At 39.2% G+C, this 26,582-nt stretch overlaps 1 protein-coding gene across 5 annotated transcripts in view; it reads left to right on the top strand.

Moving 5' to 3' along the window:
• Nucleotides 1-26,582, top strand: part of LOC125463008 (copine-8-like) — a 636,730-nt gene that overhangs the window by 400,721 nt on the left and 209,427 nt on the right. For all 5 annotated transcript variants that reach the window (XM_048553605.2, XM_048553606.2, XM_048553607.2 and 2 more), the window contains one exon: nucleotides 9,364-9,405. In XM_048553605.2, the coding sequence (XP_048409562.2) occupies nucleotides 9,364-9,405 (42 nt within the window). The remainder of the gene's footprint in view (nucleotides 1-9,363; nucleotides 9,406-26,582) is intronic.

Genomic DNA, 26,582 nt, shown 5'->3' with positions numbered 1-26,582 from the left:
ACCTGGAAAGGTATATTTTTAAAAAGACAATGGAGAGGTTACAATGTGCATTGGAGATTTTTTAAACAAAATTTCCTACAAATCACATGCCTGGTGGTAAATTCTTGCTGACTGTAGATTGTGGTGGGGCATTTTACTGAATATCTTTTCCAGAAATTTTCCAGAAGAGTGCCTGTATGTGTTTGAATGAGTATTTCAAGGCTATAACAGGGATAAGAATGGAAAGAACTGCAGATACTCTAAATCAGAGACAAAAATAGAAATGCTTGAAAAGCTCAGCAAATCTGACAGCATCTGTGGAGAGAACTCAGTTCTGAGGAAGGGTCACACAACCCAAAATGCTAACTCTGGTTTCTCTCCACAGATTCTGCCAAACGTGCTGAGCTTTACCAGCATTTTTACTTTTTGTCTATTAAAGAATATATTGTCTATAAGGATAAGCATTTATACATTCTATACTGCACTCTGTGTTTTAACTAATTATTGCATCTTTGTTGAATATGTTTTGTTTTGATAGTAAATCAATAATTGTGTTTATTAAGAGCTCCACTCAATAGATGCCTTTTTAAAAACCTGCTGCAGATAATTGGTCATCTTGCTAGCTGGAAAAATATTTTTTATTATCTGATAACCTTCGAAGCAGGACAGGGACAGAATTCATGGCTAAGCCTCTGACCCAAGCACAAAGGACCTCCTAGACCCCAGGGTTCAGATTAAGATCCCCTAATAATCCACGTACCAAACCCTGATGTAGATTAATGAGTCTTGAGTGACAGTGCACTCCTCCATCCTTGATCATAAGACATGTTAATTTTGGGTGTTAAAATAAATTTTGCATGTCTTCTAGACTGTGTATAACAATGCAAACTTGTGCAATAAAGTGTTTTTGTTTTTCAAAGCTGTGGTATCTCATGGCTTTATTTTCTTAGTAAATTCTCTAGATCTCCCCTTTTGTCAACTTCAAAAATAAAGTTTGGTGGACACTCACCAAATTATGCTGTAATTTAGTCATCTGGTCTAAGATCATAACACAATTTAGTGACCTCATCCTGGCTCACAATAGTTCAGAGCAAGTTCCTCTATAAGCCTTACCATCGTGTGCAGTACCATATTTGCATAGTTGAACAGCTGCTGAAAAGTTTGGCCTGAATTTGTATTAAGACTTAAAAGATTCCAGATGAGTTCAGAGTTACTGAAGCAGGAAATTTGACAATGATTCAGTAGTAAAACGCAGAAAAAATAAAAGGGCAGAAACTGACTCATGGTGCTGTTGATGTGCCTAGTTACTCAGATGTAATTTGTTTTTGGATGTTATATCATTAGAAAAGGTAAAGGTTAAATCAGCTTAAAAGGTGATGCGAGACACTACCAACGTCAAGATAGAACTCACCAGATTTCTCATCTGATTCTGCCATACATCTCATCATAGCCAACATGGCTCAGACCCTGTGAAGATTCCACCCAATGAGATTAACTTACAAAGGGGAGATGGGAAGAGAACATAAATGCAGCAAAGAGATCACAATCGTAAAAACAATTGGTGGGGGGAGTTATTCAACCTGTTCTTCCATTAAACCTATGATCACTGACATTACCTGTTGAATGGCTCCACAGTTTTGACAGCTCTGCTAGCTATATGATCATTCCAGATATTAATCACTTTTTGCATGAGGACATATTTCATGAAATCAGTCCTGAACTTGTATTTGACTGCCTCATAGAAATGTCCTTTTGTCCTACATTCATGCTTTATTTTGTAATAATGTTCAGGATTGTATTTTCTATTCAAAATATAGTGGCCTCATTCACCCTGCTCAACCACCTCTTCTCAAAGCCAAGCTTATTGATAAAGCAGTCACCTGGCTCAGGATTAAGTTTGTAAATCTTTTCTAGAATCATAAATATACTTTTTACGTTATTTTGCCATCATTCCCTATAGGCCGTGGTACTGCTAAAATATTTCAGTCTGAACCATAGATAACAAAGTGTGGAGCTGGAGGAACACAGCAGGCCAGTCAGCATGGGAGGAGCAGGAAAGTTGATGTTTTGTGACGGAACCCTTCTTCAGAAATGGGAAGGGGGAAGGGAGCTCAGAAATAAATAGAGAGAGGCGGGTTGGAGGTAGAGAAGGTAGGTGGGATGGTGATAGGTGAGTGCACGTAGGGATTGGTGGGGATTGGTCAGTGGGATGGGTGGGGTGGATAGGTGGGAGAGATGATGGACAGGTTGTGTCAGGAATGAAGGGGAGGGTTGGACATGGGATGAGGTCGGGGGCAGTGAGATTTTAAAGCTGGTGAATTCCATGTTTAAGTCATCGGGCCGTAGGCTCCTGAGGCAGAATATGAGGTGCTGTGTCTCCAGTTTCCGGGTGGGGTCATTGTGACATTGGAGGAGGCCTAGGATGTACATGTTACCCAGGGAGTGGGAGAGGGAGTTGAAATGGTTCACAACCGGGAAGGTGTTCTCATGTGTTGCAAACGGAGAGGAGATGCTCTACAATATGGTTTCTGAGTCTCCACTTGATCTCACCAATGTAGAGGAAGCTACATCAGGTGCAGTGGATGCAGTAGTCTACTCTACTCAGTGACTGTTTTGGAGAGCATCTGTGCTCTGCACACGACCAGTTACAACACCTTCTAGTTGCCAACCATTTTAACTCCCCTTCCCACTCCCTGGGTGACATGTCCATCCTGGGCCTCCTCCAGTGTGACAATGTCGCTGCCCGGAACCTGGAGAAGCAGCACCTCATATTCCACCTCGGGAGCGTAGAACCCGACAACCCAAACATGGAATTCACCAGCCTTAAAATTTCCTGACCCTGGCCTCGTCCCATGTCCAAACTTCCCTTTCATCCCTGCCCCCTTGACCTGGCAGAACCTGTTCATCTTCTCTCCCACCTATCTGCCGCCTCCCCCTTCACCTCATTGACCAATCCCCACCACTGCCTACCTGCACTCACCTATCGCCAACCCACTTAACTTCCCCAGCCCCACTCCTCTTCTCTATTTATTTATTTCTGAGCTTCCTTCCCGGTCCCCATTTCTGAAGAATGGTCCCGACCCAAAATGTCAACTTTCCCGCTCCTCTGCCGCCTGGCCTGCTGAGCTCCTCCAGCTCCACACTTGTTATCTATGACTCCAGCATCGGTAGCTCTTGCTCTCAGTCTTAACCATGTTTCATTTAGGAATTAAAAGAAATTCTGTTATGTCATTTTGCATAAATTATGTGATTTTCAGCCATACCAGTCATGATATTAGAGTAATGTTGATGTGAACTTCCATCTGTACCACAAGTGCACCAGTTGTGAACTTACTCTGCATGCTGTCGTTGATTTTTTTTTTACATTTTATTGAGTTGTTCTTCACAAAACACACTAATATCAATTCCTATTGCAACACTCTCCCATCACCCCACTGTGTTCAACAGGAATCACAGCAGTTTTTGATATCTTGGCCTATTCCTCCTATTCTTTTGAGCATCTTAAATCAAGTAAATGTCTGATGTTCTTTACTGTGCCTCATTTCACCTGACATTGGTGTGTACCTCTCCCTTCAGTGTATGACTGACTGCTGCTCTCGCTTGACAAAGCGATAATGAAATTCAGTGTTTCCTTACATGAAGCTCCATGCCTAACCTTCTGTCCTTGCCATCTCACCATTGCAACAATTCAGAAACAAAATACACGTATGTCTTTGACTAACATGTATTTTCAACATGGAGGAAAAATGCTAAAGTGATCTAGATCCAACAGCAATATCAATGCATGTTGTGTGTTTTAATAATTTTGTCTTTGAATTGGTGCTCTGTTTGAATTTGTTTCTTCAATTGGAAGACAACAGGGATGCTTTTGTGGAAATTGGTAAAAGTGTGTTCATCTTCCAAATGTGTTAAAACAGGAATTAACAAAGTTTTAGATAAAGCTCTGAGGTAAGCTGTGATGCATCTGTGATCTTGATAGTCATTTAATTGCATTCAGTTCAAAAATCAGAGCCTCACAGTTCAGAACATGTTTTTCTATAGTCTCACCAAGAAGCACAGTTTAATAGTAACCATGGTTTAACAGCTACTGAGAAGTTTGTTCCGAACTTGTATTAAGACTTGAAGAACCCAGATGAGTTCAGGGTTGAGACACAGGAGGTTTGAAAACTTCAGGCAAAGTGCTCATGCATTTGTAACCCAGATAGAGTTCTAAAAGCCTCACTTTCAAGGCCTTTAGTGAAAATTTGTTGCTCAAGTTGTGGATGCAGTTGTTCATTAGCTCACAGAGCCGGCTGTTCCATGTTGTGCAGATGTTTCATTACCATTCTAGGCAACATCATCAGTGCAACCTCTAATCAAAGCACTGGTGTTCTGCCCCGTTCTGAATTTACATGGTCCTCTAGTGTGATGTCACAGTGATGTTGACATTTCCGGTTCTGATTTTTAGCAGTGGTTTGCATAAGGGGTCTGTTTCACATCAGAAATCTGGAAGCTGACAAGCTTGGTATAAGAAGAGTTCAGTTCACCATGCCTCTTGGCTAAACTACAAATGCACTTCATTGTCATCAAGCTCTTTGAGATACTGGTGTTCATGCAAGTTGCTATATAAATGCACCTTTATTTTTCTCTCTCCTCTAAGTGAGGAGAGAAAGAGAAGGCACGAACACAAGGACTCTTCATTTCCTGGAAAGCCTATTTCCTGGTGCAGGGACCTGTCGACTGCATGTAAAGTGGCACTCTGGACCCCACATGGCAGCAGAAAAATGCAGGAATGGGACTGGCTTTCCACTCCAACTGCAGTTGATGTGTAGCCATCTACAAAATGTAATATCAGTGAAGACCAGCCATCTTGGGTGCAGCCAAAATGCATTTGTTTTTAGGAAGTCTGTCATTCACACCATCTTCATGCCTGGACAGCTTTTTGGAAACAATGGACACGATACTGTTGACCTACCAACCATATACCCAGTAAAAGCCAACGAGTTGTAAACGACATCATGCAGCAGTCTATCAATGTGCCTGCACACGTCAGGGGGAGACCATTAGGTCATACTGGTGCTGTCTCAGATTTATGGTGGTCTGCCATGCCCTGGACAACTGTATTCCCTTGAGGCTGCATTCTAAAAGCCATTTGGGAAGAAGAAGAGGATGCAAAGAGAATATATCCAAGACCCATGAGTGAGTGTTTTAAAGATTCCTTCCAAAGGAGAACTTCCCTTCACCTCTCTCTTTCTTTCTATCTAGCTACTGATCTATCCAGGATATCTAGCTGTTGATCTATCCAGGATATGTCGCTATGGTGCCTTGGCCAAGATCATGCAATATAAGCAAAGCAATAAGGTGACCATTACACCAAGATCGGTATACACACTCTCACCTTTGACTATTATCTTAGTGCCCATCTCTTTCGGTACATTTGTTCTGGTGCTCCTTTGTAAAGCCACCGTCATGCCTGCGGCATTGCTAGTAAAAAGTAACTTACTTTTCATGGCGTTGACAGCAGGGGGCATACAGTTCATTTTTGAGCTTTGGAATGGACTGGCTGATGGGTGGGGAAGCATATTCAATAATATTTATGCTGTTTTGTTTGAAAAATGTGGAGAAAACAAAAGATGCAGGGATGGTTTAGAAGAGCCAGTGAATGGATTTGACTGGATTTACTGACCAAGGATGAAATAGCTTCTCCTCTACACTGGGGTTTTCCATCTGTCCCTGACATAATTTACCTACACTTGAGGTTACAATCTATGCCTGATTTACAGCTCTGTTTTCTCATTGAAATCTCTCTAATGATGTGTTCAATGTGGATGATGTCTTTATTCATTTGTCTACAATCAATAAACTGACTGTTCTGCGGTAGGAGTGTTTATGCCATTCTCACACTGTTCCCTCATCCACCACTCACTGGTGTCACTACCATCCTCACAGAGAATGCTCCTCACATCCTAACCATCTGTTCACGGGTAGACTGTTGGACTACCTCAAGTCCCCCGCATGGTTTTTTAGTCACTGAAATCCCCTGCCATGATGGCAACAGTCTGAATCTGCACGGCAGCATGGATGGATATCATAATGTCTGTCTGACTGATGTTTGTCTAAACTTGCACTGCAGCACTGAGAGTTTGGATGGCATATGCCTGTTCTGCAATAGAAGCTAAGACCATAGTGACTGTTCATTGCAACAAGGGCTCTTCATAAGTGCTGACGTGGAATTAGTCACCACTTGCATACTCAAAGATAAGCTTCAACCTGTGCCTGATGCCCTGTGCCATGTAGAGGCCCGACTTTTCCATGCTGTTTTATGATGACAGCAGGCTGTCAGTTTGGCTTGTCAATACACCACTAACATCAGTGTGCAACCCATCAGATTGATCCTGCAAACTGTCTTGTATGAGCCCCCTTTGCAAAATATGCCTTAATCTAATTTCTGCGAGCTGGCTCATGAATTATCCTAGTTTCCAGACCTGATTGTCGTCCACTTGTGCCCAAAGATTCAGCATCTTTTATCTTGTTACTTAACTTTAAAATCTCGAACACTCTTGTCAACCTTTGTTGCACTCCATCTGAAGCAAATTTATCAATGCAAGAGATTGAAACTCAACTCATTTGGTCCATTTGAAACAACATTTATGTTATAATGCTTCATAGAAATATAACAAAGCAACAAAAAAGAGGAAAGAAATGAGGAAGTTGGTCAAGGTATGTGTTTTAAGTAAGGTGAGGCTTATTGGAATTCTAGAACATCAGGCAGAGGTGATTTTATCACAGCAGCCAAAGAGAAGATAAACACAAAGCTGAAGGAATCAGAACTTTTAGTTAAAAATGTGGGATTTTGTGCTTTCTTTTCAGTTCAGCTCACCTTAAATCTTAAAGGTATAAGAGATGGCCAAAGCTACATTTACAGAGAAAAAAATATTTTTTCTCTTTTTTTTGAAATTCAGCCCCACCCAAAAAAAACGACTATGCACCCAAACTGAATTAGATGCCATGACAAGTTTTCACTTTTTGCTCTGATATGGGCTTTCAAGAGGCTTTTAAAATTATAATTAGCTTGAGGTGCAAGGATGGTGATTGGCACATGTTTGAAAAAAATCTTTTAAAAATATGTTTTTAATAAGACTAAAACTAATTTGTGCACATGGATGATCCTAGTAAACTGTTCTGTATAGTTATGTAAAATCTGTTCAATCACAGGTTGGTGGATTAATGGTGACTGAAATAATTTTTTTGTGTGATAATCTTGTTTTCATATGAACAAGATTAATACTTTATCAATATATTAAGGAATAATTCTTAATTTGGTAAAGAACTATTTTCAAAAACGTAACCTGACTGTGCTGGCTCATGGAAGGTTTTATATTTGTTGATGTACAAATAAGTATCAGCAGAAATTTGAGCATAAAAATATTTCTGAAATCAAGTGCAACTTTGAAAGATTTTTCCAGCCAGGTTGGTAATTATACTCAAATTAGAAACTCTATCCTAACATCATATTTTTGAAGCACGATATATATTTTTATTAAATTAATTTTGTTCACTTGCGTTCACATAAGGATCATAGTGGCTGTGCTCCCATTACATTTCACACCCAACTGGGATCTGCTTCTCCTGTGCATTCCCGACCTTCTCATAGACTGGCAGGGTGTAATGAATGTGTTTGTTTGAGGTTTATGCAGTTTGTACATCATCAACTTTTCAACATATTGATGCTGCAAAACTACTGGAACTATGTCATTACAAAAAAGACTGTAGGCGTACAGATGTTTAATGTCTCCATTTCAAATTCTTAAGGGTAAAGTCCACTTCAATAAGGACAAGAGAAATGTGATAGAAAATTTGCTGTCTATTGGACTGTCCAATTTTCCCTGAAAAGGAAACTAAGACGAGGTGTATAATGTGCACCCTATTCGTTGGCTGCCTGTTTGATATCACCATAAAGTTGAATGTTACTATGAGATAAGACATCAATATGGGAGAGAGAGTAGATGTGATGAAATGTCACTTTCTGCAAAAAAAGAAAAAATTAGCTGGGGGTAGTAAACATTTGTAAATGAGCACCTCACTGCATCAATTCAGTAATAAATCATAAGGAGTAGTTTCAGTGCAACAAACTGCAAAACTAAACAGTAATACAATTTAAAGATCAGAAGAAAGTATAAACAATCCAGCTATGCTTTCAGCACATTTTTTTTAATATTCCTATTTATTGTCTCAGCATGTTTTTGTTTTAAATTTCTTCTTCCTCTTCTAACCCATATAAAACGAGAAATTAGTTTACATAGCACTGAATTACTTTGATTCCCGAGTGTCAGTCAGCACTGTGTGCCCCTACCTGTGCAACACATATGTATATTCTTCAGTTATGTCAATGAAGATTGTCCTGCTGCTAACATTTGCCACTGTCTTCCCTCAGAGGAAATAGTACAAATGCTGCATAGCAACACAAGAAGCAGAGTTATGTGAACACATCGCCTTCTCAGAAAATTTCTCTGTGCTCCTCTATTTTGGCAGAAGATTGGCAGAAACAAATGGTGTAAATCAGAATTTCTCCCCTTCTTCCACACTGAAGTTACAGTGGCCAATTGGAACAACCTCAGCTTCTGTTGATTCTGTTGCCATCAAACAGTGCAATCGAAACACTAATTATTACATCAAAATGTTTTTGTCATGTCCTCTCTGGCTGTGTGGCCAAACACTTTTTAAATTTAGGTTATCAACCAGTCAAGTACTTTTTCACTCTGTTTAAGTTATTCCAGATTTAAAATTCTTCTACCAAATCTACTCCTAGCCTTCATTGCTATAAGAAACAGAAACCTCACTTCACCCATCTATCTGCATATCTGTCATCCCTCATTTCTGGAAATATTCCACTATTTTTTCCATACATTTTCCAAATCCTGCAGAATTTACACACTACTTTGGTTGAATCCAACCTAGTATTTTATGTAGATTTAATTTTCTGGTTGTTATACTCTATGCGTCTATGTAAAAATGATGTGAAGTTTCTGGTGTTGGACTGGGTGTGCATGGCATTAGGTTACAGTTCAACAGGTTTATTTGAAATGACAAGGTTTTGAAACACTACCCCTTCATCAGATGACTTTGCCAGGATCTGTTTCCCTGCTTTCTGACTATATAAGTAAGCAGTTACTTGCCTGAAATCCACAAATGTGTTAATACAGATCAGAAGATTAAACTTCTTTCATAATTAGGCCACAACAATGCTTCGCAGTCTGATTCATGAAACATACAGAAATTTTAATCACTGTGTCTTTCTTTGGAATTCTACAGAGAATGTTAACTGTAACAGGTGATCATCTGAAATAATTAACTCATTTCTAGTTTGGCAAAGCGTATTAATTAATTTCTCTTCTTTCTTTGCAGAACGATCAAGGTGGAGGTATATGACTGGGACAGAGATGGGAGGTAAGCCTTAGAGTTATGAATTTTAATAACATGTGAAATAAGAATAATTCACTGGAACACTATTACTCTAGATCTGATCAGCCAAAAAGCCAAGTCCTGCTACATTCAGCATCTTAATTAGCATCTTGTGAGCTCTGGAAAGATCAGATACCGTCTGGTCTGCAGCAGTTTGTGTGTCAGGCTGGCGGGTATAAAAGCGTTTACCATGAATTTTGCTGCGTGCGGTTTCTTAATGGTTGGCTCACTGCAACTTGCTGATTAACAGTTGCACGGTTCAGTGTAATTCATATAGCACCATATGTCTCACTGTCTGTACTGACTACTTGTGCTAATAGGAGTTTCAGTTAAATTTAATGTACAATATCTCTTGGCACACTGGCTTTTTCTTGCTCTGCAATGTACTCACTTCTTTTAAAATTGCTCACATTTATGTTTTCATTGGTTTTAAATATCAAAAGGAACATGAGATAAAACAACAGGTAATATAGATCTAAATAATATTTAAAAAGAACTGGACCAGAATATGATTGGCACGGGATTGAAAGCTATAGTGGTTAACTGTGATAATTATGCATTATGAAGAACAAAATGGACCGTCAGTTCTTAAATCACACCTGGAATTGAACTCTGCAACACTCTCTCTGTTCAGCCCACCAATGTCAGCCATCAAGGCCTGTTCTCTGGAATTATCTCCCAAGATTCCTCTCCCTTTCAATTTCCCTTTGCTTCTTTTGGAGCCAATCTTGAATTCTGACTCTTTGACCAAGCTGTTGGCCACCTCCTAACAACTCCTCCTTTGTCTTGGTGTGCTGTTTCTTCAGTGAAATACATTGGCATATTTTTGTACTTGGAAGACACAATATAACTTTTAGAAATGTTGTTAGGGTTTTGAGGGAATTTTCTTTTTGAAATTTATTCTTTCACTATTAACGTCAACACCCATGCCAATAAGATAATCAATTTCATGTCTGGCTTGAAGTTCAATATTTACCTGTACGTTTGGCTTGTTGCTGGGAGTATTGCGCAAAATGATCATTGATGGCTTTCAATGAGGAACAAAAACAAATTGATTTTTGCCACTTTTTTATGGTCCTTGTGGTAATTATTTATTTTCTTTGTAATAAGAACCCTTAACTCAGCATTATGTAAAGCTGAATAATTAGTTGGTGCTTTCTCTCAATGTTACTCTTTTATTAGCTCAATCTGTATTGTCTCTTAATTCACTGAATTCAAGAAATTAAAGTCCTGTTTGCATTTTCCTGAAGTTAATTCTGATGCACCCTACATGCTGGGAGGAAAATGACTCCATCTGCCACTGTGAAGAAAAAACACAGCAAAACCCACGTTTCAGATGTTTAGCATGAAGTAGACTTTCGCTGAGAAGTTTTACTTCCAGAAGTATATTTACACTGCTTGGCTTTAAAAAAGTGAATTTCATGCGCATTATTCTATCATTGTACTCACAAAGGAAAGAGTAAAAGAGTTTGTTTCTCATCCTTTTGAGAAATGTTCAATATGAATGACTTTGCAGTGAAGTCAATGTTGACGAACTTGCTTAATTTTTAGTGTGACTCTTGCTTTAGTTTCACAAAATGGCATGAACCAAGAATTTATATCATTGCTGCAATCAAGATAAGAGACATGTTCTGTCTCCTAATCCCAGAACTACACAGGACACAAAATAAATTTAGTTGTTTTACTCAATTCTTGATATGGCCATATGCATGCTTAGACTTAGAATAAAAAGACCCATCAACCAAATTTCTGTAGTAAGCACAACATTTTTGATTTATTATCAAGCAAAGCCAATTAATCAAAGATGCAGAAAATGAGCATTTATCTTTGGGGTCTTCGTGAATGCAACTTGCTTAGGAAATGCAATATCGAAACGTTTTCCTGATGCTATTGAGCAGACAATCAGGCTTCGTATTGAATTCCCACCACGAGTGTGTCAGAAAGGTAGAGAGATAAGTTGGATAGCATTTTCCTTCACAGGTTTTTCCACAACTGAGAGCCGAACAATTTCCAACTAAACTAGCCTTCTCCCTCTCCTAGTCATAATATCAGTCATATGTTTTCCCAAAAGTGTTCATGTTCATGTTGTTAGAACATTTAAAAGGCATTTAGATATGTACATGAATAGAAAATATTTGGGGCTATATGGGCCATGTGCAGACAAATGGAACTAGTTCAGTTTGGGATTATGGTTGACATGGACTGGTTGGACTGAAGGATCTGTTTCCATGCTGTGTGGCTCTCACTGACTCTCGGGCCTTCAACAAAATATTAAACCTGAGGGCTTCATGACACCTTCAGTCTTGGAGAAAGCAAAATGTTTCAAATGAGTTAATTCAGACATGTACAAATTTTCATTCTTTCGTTATATGTCACATATAAACTCAGCTTAAACTTTCATAGAACTTATTGATTCACACAGTTGTATTCTTGACAAAGCATCACAATTGAAACAATGTCATTGTCAATGTGAACAATCTTTGAGTAATAAGACTGTAATAGCAAACTACATTGGAGCTGGTTATTCTCTGCTATTCTCGTGCTGAATTTTTACACAAAAGCTGAAGGTTACAATCAGCATGAGTCTGTGTAAATCTGTGTACACATACTTCAAAATGTTCAGTATGCAATAGCAATCCCAGGGCTCCCCTTTCCCCTGCAAAGATTTTCTTGTGATGTCAAATGAGCTTTTTCGGAAAGTATCTCACTGGCTTTTCTATTCTTGACTCATCTTCTTGTAATGGAAGATCACTAGCGCCAATTATTATCTTTGAAGGGTGTAGTGAAATTAACGTCAACTAACACAGGTTAGTTGATCAAAATTGCTTTCAGCAGCTCAAATTCGTACTTAGTACTCCTCTGACAACATTATCTTTGCTCTCTTTTGTGATAAATTTATCAGAGGAACAACTATATTGCTGAAGTTTGGCACAAGCCTGCAACAGAACCACACATCCAAAATACCTCACGATTGTTCATATAATTTTAGAGACAAAGTATTCCACCACAGCTTTTACTTTTATTGTTGTTGGCAGAACTTGGCCTTACCCTGATATGTGTCCCAGAAAAATTACCACACTTTTTCAAATTCACTTTTGGTTAGGCTTATTACTAAATTGGTCGATTCCAAATTTGTGAGAAGTTTTGGTTAGCACTGCTGCCTCACAGTGCCAGAGACCGGGGCTCAATTCCACACTTGGGCAACTGTCTGTGTGGAGGTTGCACATTCTCTTCATGTCTGCGCGGTTTTCCTTCAGGTGCTCTGGTTTCCTCCCACAGTCCAAAGTTGTGCAAGTCAGGTGAATTGGCCCATAGTGTTCAGGGATGTGTAGATTCGGGGGATGGGTCTAGGTGGGATCCTCTGAGGATCGGTGCGGACTGGTTGGGCCAAAGGGCCTGTTTCCACAAGGTAGGGATTCGATTCAATTCATAGTTTCTAATTATTTCAAGTGGCCTTGCCAAGTGCGCTGTATGCGAGCACGTTGTCAAGATAAAATATGCAGGTAGAAACACTGATTACCACTTGATGAAATTAGTCTCTGAAATGTGACAGGGACGTTTTCTACCCCAATGGCATCAATCATTAGTAGAAAAGATTATTTGGTATGGCAAAGGCTGATATCTTCTCAGCTCAGAATGTTAGAGGAAGCTGAGAAGATCACTGCAACAATTCTATGATGGTTTGAAATATCACACTGCCAACTCTGTCTGTTCAGTTTTCTAAATGAAGAATCAGATAAGAGTCTCCGTCTGTAAATGCATTGTACCTTTGTGTAGTTTACACAGAATCTCATTGAATCATAAACTCAGGCATGAACATGACTGGAGAACTCCAGCTAACAAGGGTTAGGGCTGGATGAACACAGCAGGCCAAGCAGCATCAGAGGAGCAGGCAAGCTGACAATTCAGGTCTGGACCCTTCTTCATTTTCCTATGATGCTGCTTGGCCTGCTGTGTTCATCCAGCTGTACATCTTGTTATCTCAGATTCTCTAGCATCTGCAGTTCCTACTATCTCTAGAGAATTCCAGCTGCTTTGATTGACTTCAATTCAGCAGTTTTCCAAAAAAGATTGGATTTCAGTTTTCATGTGGGCCTGTTTCTGTGGACCTGAGACTGCTGTTTTATAGAAGCAATTTCTCTCACATTCGCATCATGTTTTGCAAAACTTATACACCCTAGTTGGTCCCAACAGGCTCCTTTCAGAATTAAAGTGGCCTTGTGAGATCTCTCTCTCGTTTTGCATCTAAATATGAAAGAATGATACGTAGCTTCCAGAATAGTTCAGTGTTACCCAGCGGATTAGGAGCAGGTTTGATTTAGTTCTCCTTCTGTCTCGTTCTAATTATTTCTTTCTTCTCCACTGTCCTTACTATTTGACACACTCATGTTTGTTTGTACTTCTCTGAGCAGTAGTATTGCTTTAGCATATTGACCTGATACAGCCAATTCTTCCCAGCAATCTGGAATGTCAATCAAATACTTGCCAATCTTATTGACTATCCCTATAACCCGCTGAGCCTTGCTTTCCATGATTCATCCTATAAAGGCAATGATACAAGTACCTCTCCTCTGGTTGAAACGTTTGCGTTCTTTGCATGTTTTCTGCCCATTCCTTCATCTTGGTTGTGAAACTTGAAGTTGAGCTGTTAGCTCCTTGAACTGCTTTCTGAACATGGAGATGAAAGGATTTTATTCCTGTCTGGAATGTGGATATTGTGATCAAGGCTGGCATTTGTTGCCTGTTCCTAATTCCCCCAGTTGGATCTTCAGGTCTTTTCTGAGGGAAGTTTAAAGCATTGCTGTGGATCTGGAGTCCCATTTAAGCCAAACCAGGTGAGGATAGCAGATTTTGCTTCCCTGAAGGACGTCAGTGAACTGGATGGCTATTTATAGCAATCAACAATGGCCTGGTCACCATTAGGCTAGCTTTAATTCCAGATTTCACCGAAATCAAATTTTATCATCTCTCATAGATAATAAAGTGTGAAGCTGGATGAACACAGCAGGCCAAGCAGCATCTCAGGAGCACAAAAGCTGACATTTTGGGCCTAGGCCCCACCCTCTGATGAAGGGTCTAGGCCCGAAACGTCGGCCTTTGTGCTCCTGAGATGCTGCTTGACCTGCTGTGTTCATCCAGCTTCACACTTTATTATCTTGGATTCTCTAGCATCTGCAGTTCCCATTATCTCCTTTACCATCTCTCATGGTAGGATTTGAACTCATGCCCAAAAACTATTACCATGGACTTATCCAGTTACATTAACACCATTCCTCTTCCTCCCATAATATCTAGGGCCAATTCCTTTGTTCTAAAAGGTTTTCCTTGATTTCATCATACAATAAAACTAAGTAGGGTATTTGGCTCATTGAGTCTGCTCTGCCATTCGATGAGATCATGATCTGATAATCTTCAACACTATTTCCCAACCGTATTCCCATTACCTTTAACTCCTTCACTGATTAAAGTCGGTCTCAACATTGACTATGTCAAAGAACCAGCCTTGCCAGCTGTCTGTGGGAAAGAATTCTGCAGACTGTTGACCATCTGAGAGAAAAAAATCCTCTGTTTTAAATGGACAACCCTTTACTCTGAGATTATGCCCTTTGGTCTTAGATTCTCCCACAAGGGGCACCAGCATTTCTGTATCTACTCTGTCAAGCCTCTTAACAATTCTAGATGTTCCAATAAAGTGTCTTCTCATTTTGTTTTAAATTCCTATGAGTACAAGCCTAACAGCTTCTTCACATAAGACAAGCCCTCCGTACCAAGAATCAATCTCATGAGACTATTATAGATTGTCTCCAATGCTAATATGCCTATCTTTTGTTAAGGGAACAAAACTGCTCACAGTATTCCAGGTGTGGTCTGACTAGCCTTGTATAGTTTAAGTAAAACATACTACTTTTATGCTGTATCCCCTTAGAAATAAAGGTCAACAGTCCATTGCCTTCTATTTGCACAGTGAATTTGTCTACCATTTTTGTGATTCATGCACCAGGACTTCCAAATACCTCTGTGCTTCAACTTTGTGCAATCTTTCTACGTTAAAATAATATTCAATTCTTCTATTCTTCTTGCCAAAATACATTACCTCACATTTTTTCACATTACATTCAATCTGCCAAGTTTTGGCCCACTCTCACAGCCTGCCTATAACCATTGTAACCTCTGTATTATCTTCACTATGTGACTGTTGTAAATAAAGTTGGCCTGGCTCTGATCCCTGCAGCATTCCAAGTTGCTATCTAGAAAATAGCCCTTTATTCCAACTCTGTCTTCTTTTAGTTAGCTAATGCTCTGTTCAAAATAATATACTACCTTCATCACCATTGCCTTTTATCTCATTACATAGCCCTATGTGGGGTACTTTATCAAATGAATTTTGAAAATCAAATTTGCCGCATCTTCTGATTTCCCTTTTATCTATCCTACCACTGGCAGTTAAGTTTCAGATGACTTCTTATTTCACATTCACAAATCAAAAAGATTGAAATTGCTTGAGTGATTCAATGAATCTTAGGTGTTCAGTCTCTCTAATCTTTCTTCATATCTCCTTCAGTCTCCTCCCTTACCTCACACAGCAGCCTGGGATACATCTCAACTGGCTTAGAAACTTATCCAGATCTAAGCCAGCTCAAACAGCCAAAACCAACTCCCCCTCAATGTTACTCTGTTCAAGTACGTGGTGATTATTGTCCCTGATTTCTATATGTATATTCTCTATTATGAATACGGATACAAAGTGCTAAATTAAAACCTCAGCCATGCCTTCTAGCTACTCTTTCCCTGGTTATCCTTTTACCCCTAATTTACTTAAAAAACACCTTTAGATTTTCTCTTATTTTATCCATCAGTATTTTCTCATGCCGTCTCTTTGCTCTCCTGATTTCTTTAAATATCCTGTTGCGCCTTCTTTACTCCTCTCAGACATCTGTTGTTTTGAGTTCATAATATCTATAATAAATCACTTTTTTTTTCCTTATCCAATTTTAAATGTACCTTGATAGCCAGATTTCTCCAGATTACTGGTTCTGGCATTCACTTTAATTGATCATGTTGGCCCTGCACTCTCTCTGTTTCCTTTTTGAATAAAACCCACTGTTCTGATGTAGCATTTCCAAGAAGTAGCTGATTTCAGTTCACTTTGACTAGATCCTATCTTTATCAAATTAAAATCAGTCTTGCACCAACTCAGAACCTTTTATCTTTGTTCTTTTCCATGATTATCAGAACTTATAATGGGATAAGGTCACTATTAGTAAACTCTCCTACAGATACATTCTCCCACTTGCTTGGCTTTTTTCCCTGAAATTTGGTTCAGCCCCACGCCCTCTCTTGCAGGACCTTTTTATGTGCTGGTTTCAAAATCTATCTGACTTACCTCTTAAGAATTCTGTGTCCTCTACACCTTGCATACTTTGTCTATCCCCATTAGTACTGAGGTGTTGCAATGCCCCACCATTATTACCCTTTTGCTTTAGCACTTCTACGAGATCCTATCTGGATCCATACAACATTATTTGGCAACTGTTCTTCCCAAGATTGCCAGAAACTACAGAGAGTTGTGAAAACAGCCCAGTCCATCACACAAGCCATTGACTCTATCTATTTTCCCTTGCTTCAACAAAGCAACCACCAGAAGCCAAGACCCTTCTCCGGCTATGCTCTCTTCCACCCTTTTCTGTTGGGCAGAAGATATAAAAGTTTGAATACCCAAACAAATAGATTCAAGAACCTTATCTTCCCTAGTGTCATCAGACTTTTGAAAGGACTTGTTGAATGTTAATTCTAACCTTTCTCTGCACCATCTCTGTGGCTGTAACGCTGTGTTCTGCATTGTCTTCTGCTACCTGATGCACTTTGTATTGTACGATTTGTCTGTATAGCATGCAAAACAACACTTTTCACTGTATCTCAGTGCATTGGACAACAATAAATCAATCAATCAATCTGCCTACAAACTGCCATTCTATTTCTCCCTGTCTGTTTGCAGGCCTAGAGAATGCTCCTAGAAATGAACTTGCTCCATTTTGTTCATAGTTTTACTCATTTGCACTCAATACAGGAACTTCCCAATGTCTCACCTGAAGTTTCTACACTCTGGATCTGTGGGTGATATGCTGAGGCTTTTAATTATATTACACCCAGTTTATGTGTAATTTCCTGAAAATAGCTTAGCCATAAAATTGAAAGCTAGAGCTGACTGGATCTCCAGTAATCTCCATCAAGTAAAGAATCAAGCTAACTTCTTCACCATTTCAGCTATTTAACATTAATTGTTCTCAAGAGAACTTTGGAATAATTTGCAAAAAATTAAACATTTCCCTGGGGGGCCTTGATTTGTACTCAAATCCTTTCCTGTTGAATGTTTCCTCAGACTCTGAAATATCCTTCTTTACCTGTTCTAGCTCTTAAAACTGGCATTCACTTTTCTACTGACTTTCCTGCCTCACTCTCTCTTTACCTTTGCAATTCTACTTCCACCCCATTAAATGCTTTCCCCCTTTCATCCTTCTGAAACACTCACAGAATCGCTATAGTGTGGGATCAGGCCACTTAGCCCACTGGGTCCACACTGACCCTCTGAGGAGCATCCCACTCAAAAAATCTTTGTAACCCTGCATTTCCTATGGCTTATCCACCCAGGCTGCACATCTTTGGACTGTGGCAGGAAACTGGAGCATCTGGGAGAAACCCATGCAGACACTGGGAGAATGTAGAAACTCCACACAGACAGTTGCCTGAGGGCAGAACTGAACACAGTTCCTGGTGCTGTGATAACAAAGTGTGGAGCTGGATGAACACAGCAGGCCAAGCAGCATTGTGCTCCTGAGATGCTGCTTGGCCTGCTGTGTTCATCCAGCTCCACACTTTGTTATCTTGGATTCTCCAGCATCTGCAGTTCCCATTATCTGCTGGTGCTGTGAGGCAGCAATGCTAAGCACTGAGCCACTATGTCCCTCCTCTTTTTTACCTTTCACTTTCTGATTTTCTTTTCCGTAAGCTCGCTTCAATTTGTCTGCCAATTCTAGTATCCTAGTTTTGTTTTTTTTCTTTACACCAGTCAGGGATAAGTCTTCCATCCCCACAAAAGTCTTAGCAAATGCTAAATATGTTTTGGTTGAAGAATGCATAAGAAACCAAGCATTTTTTCTTTTATCATGTTCCAGCTCTTATTACCCCACTGTCAGCACCACAGTTAATATTGGTGCTTCACTGCAAGTGCCTAATTTTATATCATGATCAAGATGAGAGGAACATCTTTTGGTGTTATTATTGCATTAATCAGAACACAAATGTGATTGTTTGATTAAGTTTCTACCATGACCTTATATGGTTTCTCTATATTTGACATTTAAATAAAATATCTGTCAAATAGATTTCTTGAATCAATACAAACTTATCAAAGATGAAAAGCAGGTCAATTTCCAATTTGTAATGTAAAATTACAAATGGTTTCTGTTCGAAATAATCCATAATGTGTACTCACATAAGCGCACGCATGCACACGCGCACACACAAATACAAACACACACACGCATAAACAAACAGACACATACAGATACACACACATGCACACACAAACACGCAGACACACACACACAAACACACAGAGGCACACACACAGATACACACAGACACATGCACACACAGACACATGCATGTGCACACACAGACACACACACAGACAGACAGACAGACAGACACACACACCAGATAAAGGAAAGAAAATCGATTTGTTATATTAAAGGGAATCTTTGCCAAGAACACTTTTGGACAATGAAAGGAAAAATGGATGAGGCGAGGACCATTACAATGGTAATCGATCTCGTGTTCTGGCACACGTAAGTCACTTGACAGGTGTCTTTGGGGTCTTTGCAAAGGCAACTTGCTCAAAAACACATTATTGAGAGGAGTTCCAGATGCTCTTCAAATGAACAATCAGGTGCCAAACTACCCTCACAATAAGGGTATTTCTGAAAAGCTGAGGGATCAGCTAGGCAGGTTTTTACACAACTGAAAACCGAACAATGTCTAAGCAGAAGTATTCCACACCCAGCCATAGATGTAATGCTCTGTTTCCCCAGGTGTAAATTCAAGCAATTAGATGAAACTATCCACTATCCAAAATGGCCTTGTTTAAAAAAAGAACCCTACACTCAAAATGATCTTTCAGTGACCCCTTTAAAAGTAAACCAATCCAGTTATCTCAACAGAACATGAAATAAATTAATTTTTCCACAATCCTGCAAAACTTAAGTCATCAAAAATATTAAACATGAAGTCTTCATCATGTAACAAAAGTGAACTGAATTTCTAAAAGCTTCAATTTAGCTGAAAATTCATGTGACTATTTTTGTCCAAAATTAGATGTGGCAGAATATGATTGGCTCAGTATATTAATTCTTGTGTCCTAATTAACATCATTGCATTAAATTCTTGTCTGAGTTACTTCTAAGCATTTACTAATTCATGTAAAATAACTGAGTGTAACGGGAACAAATTAATCTGTGTGCCAGAAATAATATACAGATGAAAATAGTCTCTAAACAGTGATTAAGTAACAGATAGAATTTTCTCATTTGGGATGAATCTTTCATTCAGTGTATGTTTGTTGGAACCAACAAATAAGAGTCAGTCTGTCCAACTCTGATGGTCCCAATGGTAAAATGATAATTTGAATAATTTAATTTCCTGTTGTTTGGTTTGATTCTTAACTTGATTTTAATTGATGACAATTCTTCATTTTAGTTGAGAAAGAACAATGTAAATATTACATTCAGTTCGGAAGAGAGGGCTTAGGAATGAGGAAGTTTATTTTTAAGATTGACTACACATTAAACATGGGCACACCTTGTCAAAAAAGAAGATATTTTTAGATGAAGCAATTTATGCATGATAATTATCAATAAACCCAATCGATCGGCTGCAACCAGTATTACAAATTTGTTGCATTTAATTGGAGCAATAAATATAGATTATATAGATTTAAAATATGAGAAGTGTTACCCAGCTAAATAGCGCAACTGTAACAAACAACGAGTCTGTGTCAGGACTGGCCTGTGCAACAAGCTCTGTGTTGCCTTCTAGAGATAGTGGGAACTGCCGATGCTGGAGAATCTGAGATAACAAGGTGTAGAGCTGAATGAACACAAGAAGGGTCTGGAGGCTTTGAAGAAGGGTCCAGACCCAAAACATCGGCTTTCCTGCTCCTCTGATGCTGCTTGGCCTGCTCATTGTTGTCTTCTATTTCTCCTTTTCTGGTGTCTTAAATGTTAATGGCTTCTCAACCTGTTCAAAATTATTAGTCTGAAATCAGTCAGTATCCTCCTGTTGAAAAATCCTCTCCATTGCTTCCACATTGGCTTCCTTCAAAAGCTTATCATTACATCATTTTTACAGACAGAGTCCTGGTATTGTACTTACACATTTAATTGTTCCATAATAGTTGTTATTTTGATTTAAACTATCTGATATTAAGTCATGTTAAATCATGTCTGACTACAAAGCAAAAAAGGTCCCAACCTGAAACGTCAACTTCCCTGCTATTCTGATGCTGCCCTGCCTGCTGTGTTCCTCCAGCTCCACATTGTGTTGTCTCTGACTTCAGGATCTGCAATTCCTGTTATCTCTGAGGTTTTAATGTGTGTGTGTGTATGTGTGTGTGAGAGGATCAGTGTCAGTGTGTGTGTGTGAGAGAAAACATGACCCTCACCTTCCCATAGCTGATCATTTTAACACAGCATCCTGCTCGCATGCCCACTCGTCTGTCCTCAACATACTGCAGTGTACCAGTGACTCATTGTGCAAACTGGAAAAACAACATTTCACCTTCAGACGAGGTACTTTACAACATTCTGGACTTAATATTGATTTCAACACCTTCAAATTGTGAACCAAATCCTATTCCTTCCCTTTCTTTTAGCATTACTTGTTACATTCTCTGTCACCATGCCTTTACTTCTCTCCCCCCCCCCCCCCCCCCCACCCCAGAGAAACTGTCTGTTCTTCCAAATCTGGCAGTTAGACACACCATTGTTGTAACATTCTCACATTCCAATCTCCCTCAGCATTCCAACAACCCAATTTTGGCATAAATGCTGTCCCCTCCACACTTCACTTCAACTCTGATGAAGAGTCATCTTAGCTTGTTCTCTCTCAGTGGATGCTGGCTGATCTGTTATGATCTCCAGCATTTGTTGTTTTCAACCCTAATATACGATCCACAACTTGATAATGCCCATCATTCTAATTGTGTAAAATGTCCTAAATTCCAAATATTGTTTTGTGAAAGACTGATGAAATAAGTTACTCTGAATTAACATTAATAAGCAACTATTTCACATTACAGGAAAATGCCTATTACTGCTGGTAATGAGTGCCACAACAAGCTATTTTTTCCCCCTCAGTCTCTATTTATGATTGCAACTGTTTCAGCAATTGAACACAGCCTACAAACCTCAAACCAAGGATAACTGCATTGGTTTGACAAGTGCTTTTTCAAGTGTTTTTCACGAATATATTAAAGAATATAAAATGAGACTATTATCTGGAGAATGAGCTCTGGCAGTCATGTATAAATAAACATTTTTGTTTTGCACTATACTGAAATATTGTGATTTAGGAAACATTGAATTTTATGATAGTGTTTAAACTGTATTGTTAAAGTTACAAGTCTCACCTTTTCAATTTAACAGTAAATGTGTCAAAACTAACATTGCCATCATTGCCACACTAATGTATGAACATGAAGAGATCACCTTTAATATTTGCACTCCCATTTTCTTCGAACCTTTTCATGATAGCTGTTCATTTTCCTGCATTTGTCTAAACTGAAAAATATCAAATAGTTTATATGCTTTGGTGTTGCCTCCTACATAAAGCACGCAATAAGAGTTATGATGAATAATAATGCAGGGAAATGATCCTTTCAAAATCAGCGTAACAAGTCAGAATATTACACTTTCCAGATATCTGCAAGTTGTTCCGAGCTACTTTGCCTCCCAACTGTGGCAACTGAAATACAGCTTAATCATTGGGTCTGCTCTTCAGTTTGAAAAATTACAACAATTACTTATATGGTTCCTTTTACATGAAGTTTCCCCAGTGCATAAGATTCATAATCTTTCTTTCTCCCCCCCACAACCCATAAGTGTTTTGCATTGTCAGGGATATCATGATTATGCTTTAAAATTCAAAAAGACAATTAAAAAACTAAGATTTATTGATTTCATACCACGAAGCCCTCAGTTTTCCAGGATACTCTGCACAGAACTCCTTACAATTTCTTGGTGGTCATTTTTATAATGTGCCCATTATAATGGACTCTATTCCACTTGCCTTGATTGTAAAATTTTCGAGAGCCAGTGCAAACTAAGAAGAAGCGGTTCTATGACTTAAATGACATATTTTCTGCACACCTCTCTGAGTTAGAAAGTTGTAGGTCAAGACCCAACCTGAATGAGCAAACATATGATCAGGGCTGACCCTTCAGTGCACTACTGAGAGGATACTGCGTTGTCAGGAACATTGGACTGGATGTTACTGGCCCATAGGATGGTGATAGAATGAAAAATAAGAGGGTTGAGAATCTGCTGAGGGAAAGCTCGAAGAGGGGAGCCTGAAGCGTTCCTATTATAAGTGAAACCAGCGACAACAGTCTACAGTGCTGCCAGTTGATTCAATGAAGTGGCTAATTAAGGACAACTTCGCACGTATGTGGACATTTACCTGCATCAAGAGCTTCCATGTCTGTGTGGGGAAGCTGTTAGGTAAACCTTGACCAAATGATTTCTAGGTGTTGCATGCAGCACCCCACACAGTGGATGCTTGTGGCCCACAGCAACGCCCACTTGCAGAAACGTCCACCCCACCAAAAATCATGCCACATCATTGCATCACAACAAACTTCCAATCACTGGGATCTTCTTGTGTGGTTTCACTTTCCCCTCTCCAAACATACGTGTTTTTGAACACTCCTGTTATTGAGGGACCTGCTCCCCAGAACTGCAGCCTCAGCAATTGTCACCATCGATGGTGCTGATGAGCTATCAGCCATCTGATTGGGTGCCAAATCTTGCAAGTAGGCCTTTTAATCGGCTGACTTCTGCCAACGTAAGATTTTGTGTACTGCTGAAGCAAGGTTGGATCCCACTTTTGTCCCCAGCAGGTAGAATTTCAGGGTCTCCCAGGAAATCCAGCTTGCTGTCTTTCAGATCAGATATTAAAGTAAATGCTGTTTCTCCTCTTGTGTGGATGTACATAATCAAACAGTATAATTCGCTGAAGAGATGGGGAGTTCTCTTGGGCTTATGGCCAACCAGCTAGAAAGTCAAAAGCAAAAAATGTATAGAAACATCCCCTTTAAGTTGCTCTCTTAGTCACACGCATCATGACTTGAAACAATTCCGCTGTTCCTTCTCTTCTCTGGACCAAAATCCTGGAACTTCCTTCCTGAAGGCAGTGTGGTGTGTATACTCCCAAGGATGGCAGCTATTCAAGATGACAATGCAACAATACTTTTTCAAGGGCAGGTGGAGCATAGAAACAGACCCTTCAGTCCAACTGTTCTGCATTGACCAAACTGACCTAGTCCCATTTGGCAGCATTTTCTCCATACCATTCTACCCCTCCTTCATATACCCATCCAGCTGCTTTTTAGATGTTGTATGTACTGTGAACTATTTATCTAAAAGGTGATACAGTCATTTATTTCATTATTTTATAATTTCCTGTTTAACACAGATTGACACCTCTATACCACCAGTGATTTTTTTTTCATAAATTTCTTGAATCTCCTTTTTGTTCCTTGAGAGACATAACCAGCAGCAATTGAAATAGCTTTGAATGTTTTATTCTAAAATTGATCCATTTCTTATTTGAGATTTCCTGCACTGCTGCTTAGTCTAAACACTGATGGGGATCTTGACTGGCTCGAAGCCATCGCTGAAGGGCACCAATAGCCAGGTTTTGAGCACAGTATTAATGAACACACTTCAAAGCTTCTTTATTGACAGTAATGAGTCATGCTGTTGACAATACAAAATTAAAGTTACTTTTTCTACAAATAGGCTATGGTGGAAACATCTGGCAGTATGGGTATCAAGGCGGCCAATTAGCTGTGTTCCTCTGCCCACTGCCAGTGCTAGATTTATTCAATATTTCAGCATTTTCTGTTTTCATTTCAGATTTCCAACACCTGCCATATTTTACTATTATCTAAATACAAGTTGATTTGTTCATTTACGGCCTTGGACTTTCCTTGCTGGCTTTGAGGATTGTATAACCTAACAATGGGTAAAGCACAATGGCATCCAGATAGTGAGAGTTCAGCTTGGCATACAGAAGAAGGATATGGAGCTAACCTTTCCTTGCCATTACATTGAAAGTAATTGTTCAGGTTTGTTGTTAACTGCACAAAATGAACAGCTCCTAAAGTGGGATAACAAGGTGTAGAGCCGGATGAACAAGCAGCATCAGAGGAGCAGGAAAGCTGATGTTTCGGGCCTAGACCCTTCTTTAGAAAAAAAAAGTTTCTAAAGTGAGCCTGTACATTAAAGATGGCAGGAATGTTTTTTTTGCCATTTGTTCGGGGGATGTGGATGTCATTGGCCAGTCCAGCATTTATTGCCATCCCTAAGTGCCCCAAGGACAGTTAAGCGTCAACCACATTATTCTGTATTTAGCTCCACATGTAGGCCAGACCTGGTAAGGACATTAGTGAACCAGATAAGTTTTTGTGACAAACAACATGGTTGCTTTAAACTAGATATTTATTCCAGACTTTTATTAAATTCAAATGTCACCATCTACATAGGATTCACACCTATGTCCTCAGAACATTAACCTGGAGCTCTTGATTGCTATCCCACTGACCTTACTACAATGCTACTGCCTCCCCTGCTAACTGCTACCTAAATATTACCCAACTTTTATAGGAATACTGTTGTTAAAGTTACTGATGTTTTATCTCTTTGTTCTGAAAATCACTTTAAAAACAGGAGCTGCTATTTAGGTGTCTGACTGGCATTCATGTTGAATCTGGAAAATGATGGTGGATTTTTGCTTATTACAGCAATAATACTTGCATTCCAGCGGCAGCCCTGAAAGAATAGTAGCAAACTACTTCTGGCAGGAACTTGTGTGCAGTGTGAAGTGTGCCAAATGCAAATTTGTGGGACAAATGCCCAGCTGCCTTCAATTTGTATTGTTGTTGAACAACTCAACTAGCCAACCTCTAAGAATATTCAAATAATCCCCAAATGTGTTTTACAGCAGTAAACACATCTTAAAACAAAATTGTATGAATAGACACAACTGTATTGGGCATTCCAAGAAACCATATAATATTGAACCTTAAAATGCAGTTTAACCAATTAAAAAGAATAAGTGGGCTAAATGAAACTTTTACAGCAAGTGCTGCAAATTTCTCAATGGTTAAGAAGAAATAAAATGTGCGCAAGCTGATACTTCTGCAATGGTAATGTTGATGGAATTAGAAATGTAACCTGAAGCATTCTGATTACCCAGCCTGAGGAAATCAATTAACACATCTGAAATGAACTACAGCTAATAGCTACCCAGGCAACTATGACAGAAAGCAAACTTGTAGTGAATGCCAGCTCTGGAAAAACTGTGCTCTTTACGCAAATTACACTACTTGGCATATCTGAATTAAGCTCAGTGTCACTTCTCACCAGTGACTACATCAGTTTTAATGCCTTCAAAAACTGCAGTGAAACGACTTGACAGTTTTTATAAGAGAACTTAACTGTCTTTAGCTAAATTAGGGAGCAGTTATATAGATTAAGCTATTTACTTCTGTTAACACAGGCATTCTGTTTTAATTTGGGAACTAAACTATGTTCCTCATAGGTTGAGAGTTGAGTCAATTGGTGTTTCAAAGCTGGACCAGATAAGCATGCTATCATAGCAGCAAAATACTGCAGGTAGTGGAAGTCCAAAATAAAACCAGGAAATGCTGGAAAATCTCACCAGGTTCAGCAGCATCTGTGGAAAAGAGAAACAGAGTTAATGTTCCGAACTGAATATGATACTTCATTAGAACTTTTGAGTTTTGAATGAGCCATATTTGATTTGAACTAGGAACTCTGTTTTTCTTTCCATAGACGCTACCAGAGAAAATAATTTTTGATATT

This window comes from Stegostoma tigrinum, chromosome 21 (genome assembly GCF_030684315.1).
Source record: "Stegostoma tigrinum isolate sSteTig4 chromosome 21, sSteTig4.hap1, whole genome shotgun sequence".
Classification (NCBI taxonomy): Eukaryota; Metazoa; Chordata; class Chondrichthyes; order Orectolobiformes; family Stegostomatidae; genus Stegostoma; species Stegostoma tigrinum.
The sequence above is the reverse complement of the archived record's forward strand: the minus strand, read 5'-3'. Positions and strand labels throughout refer to the sequence as shown.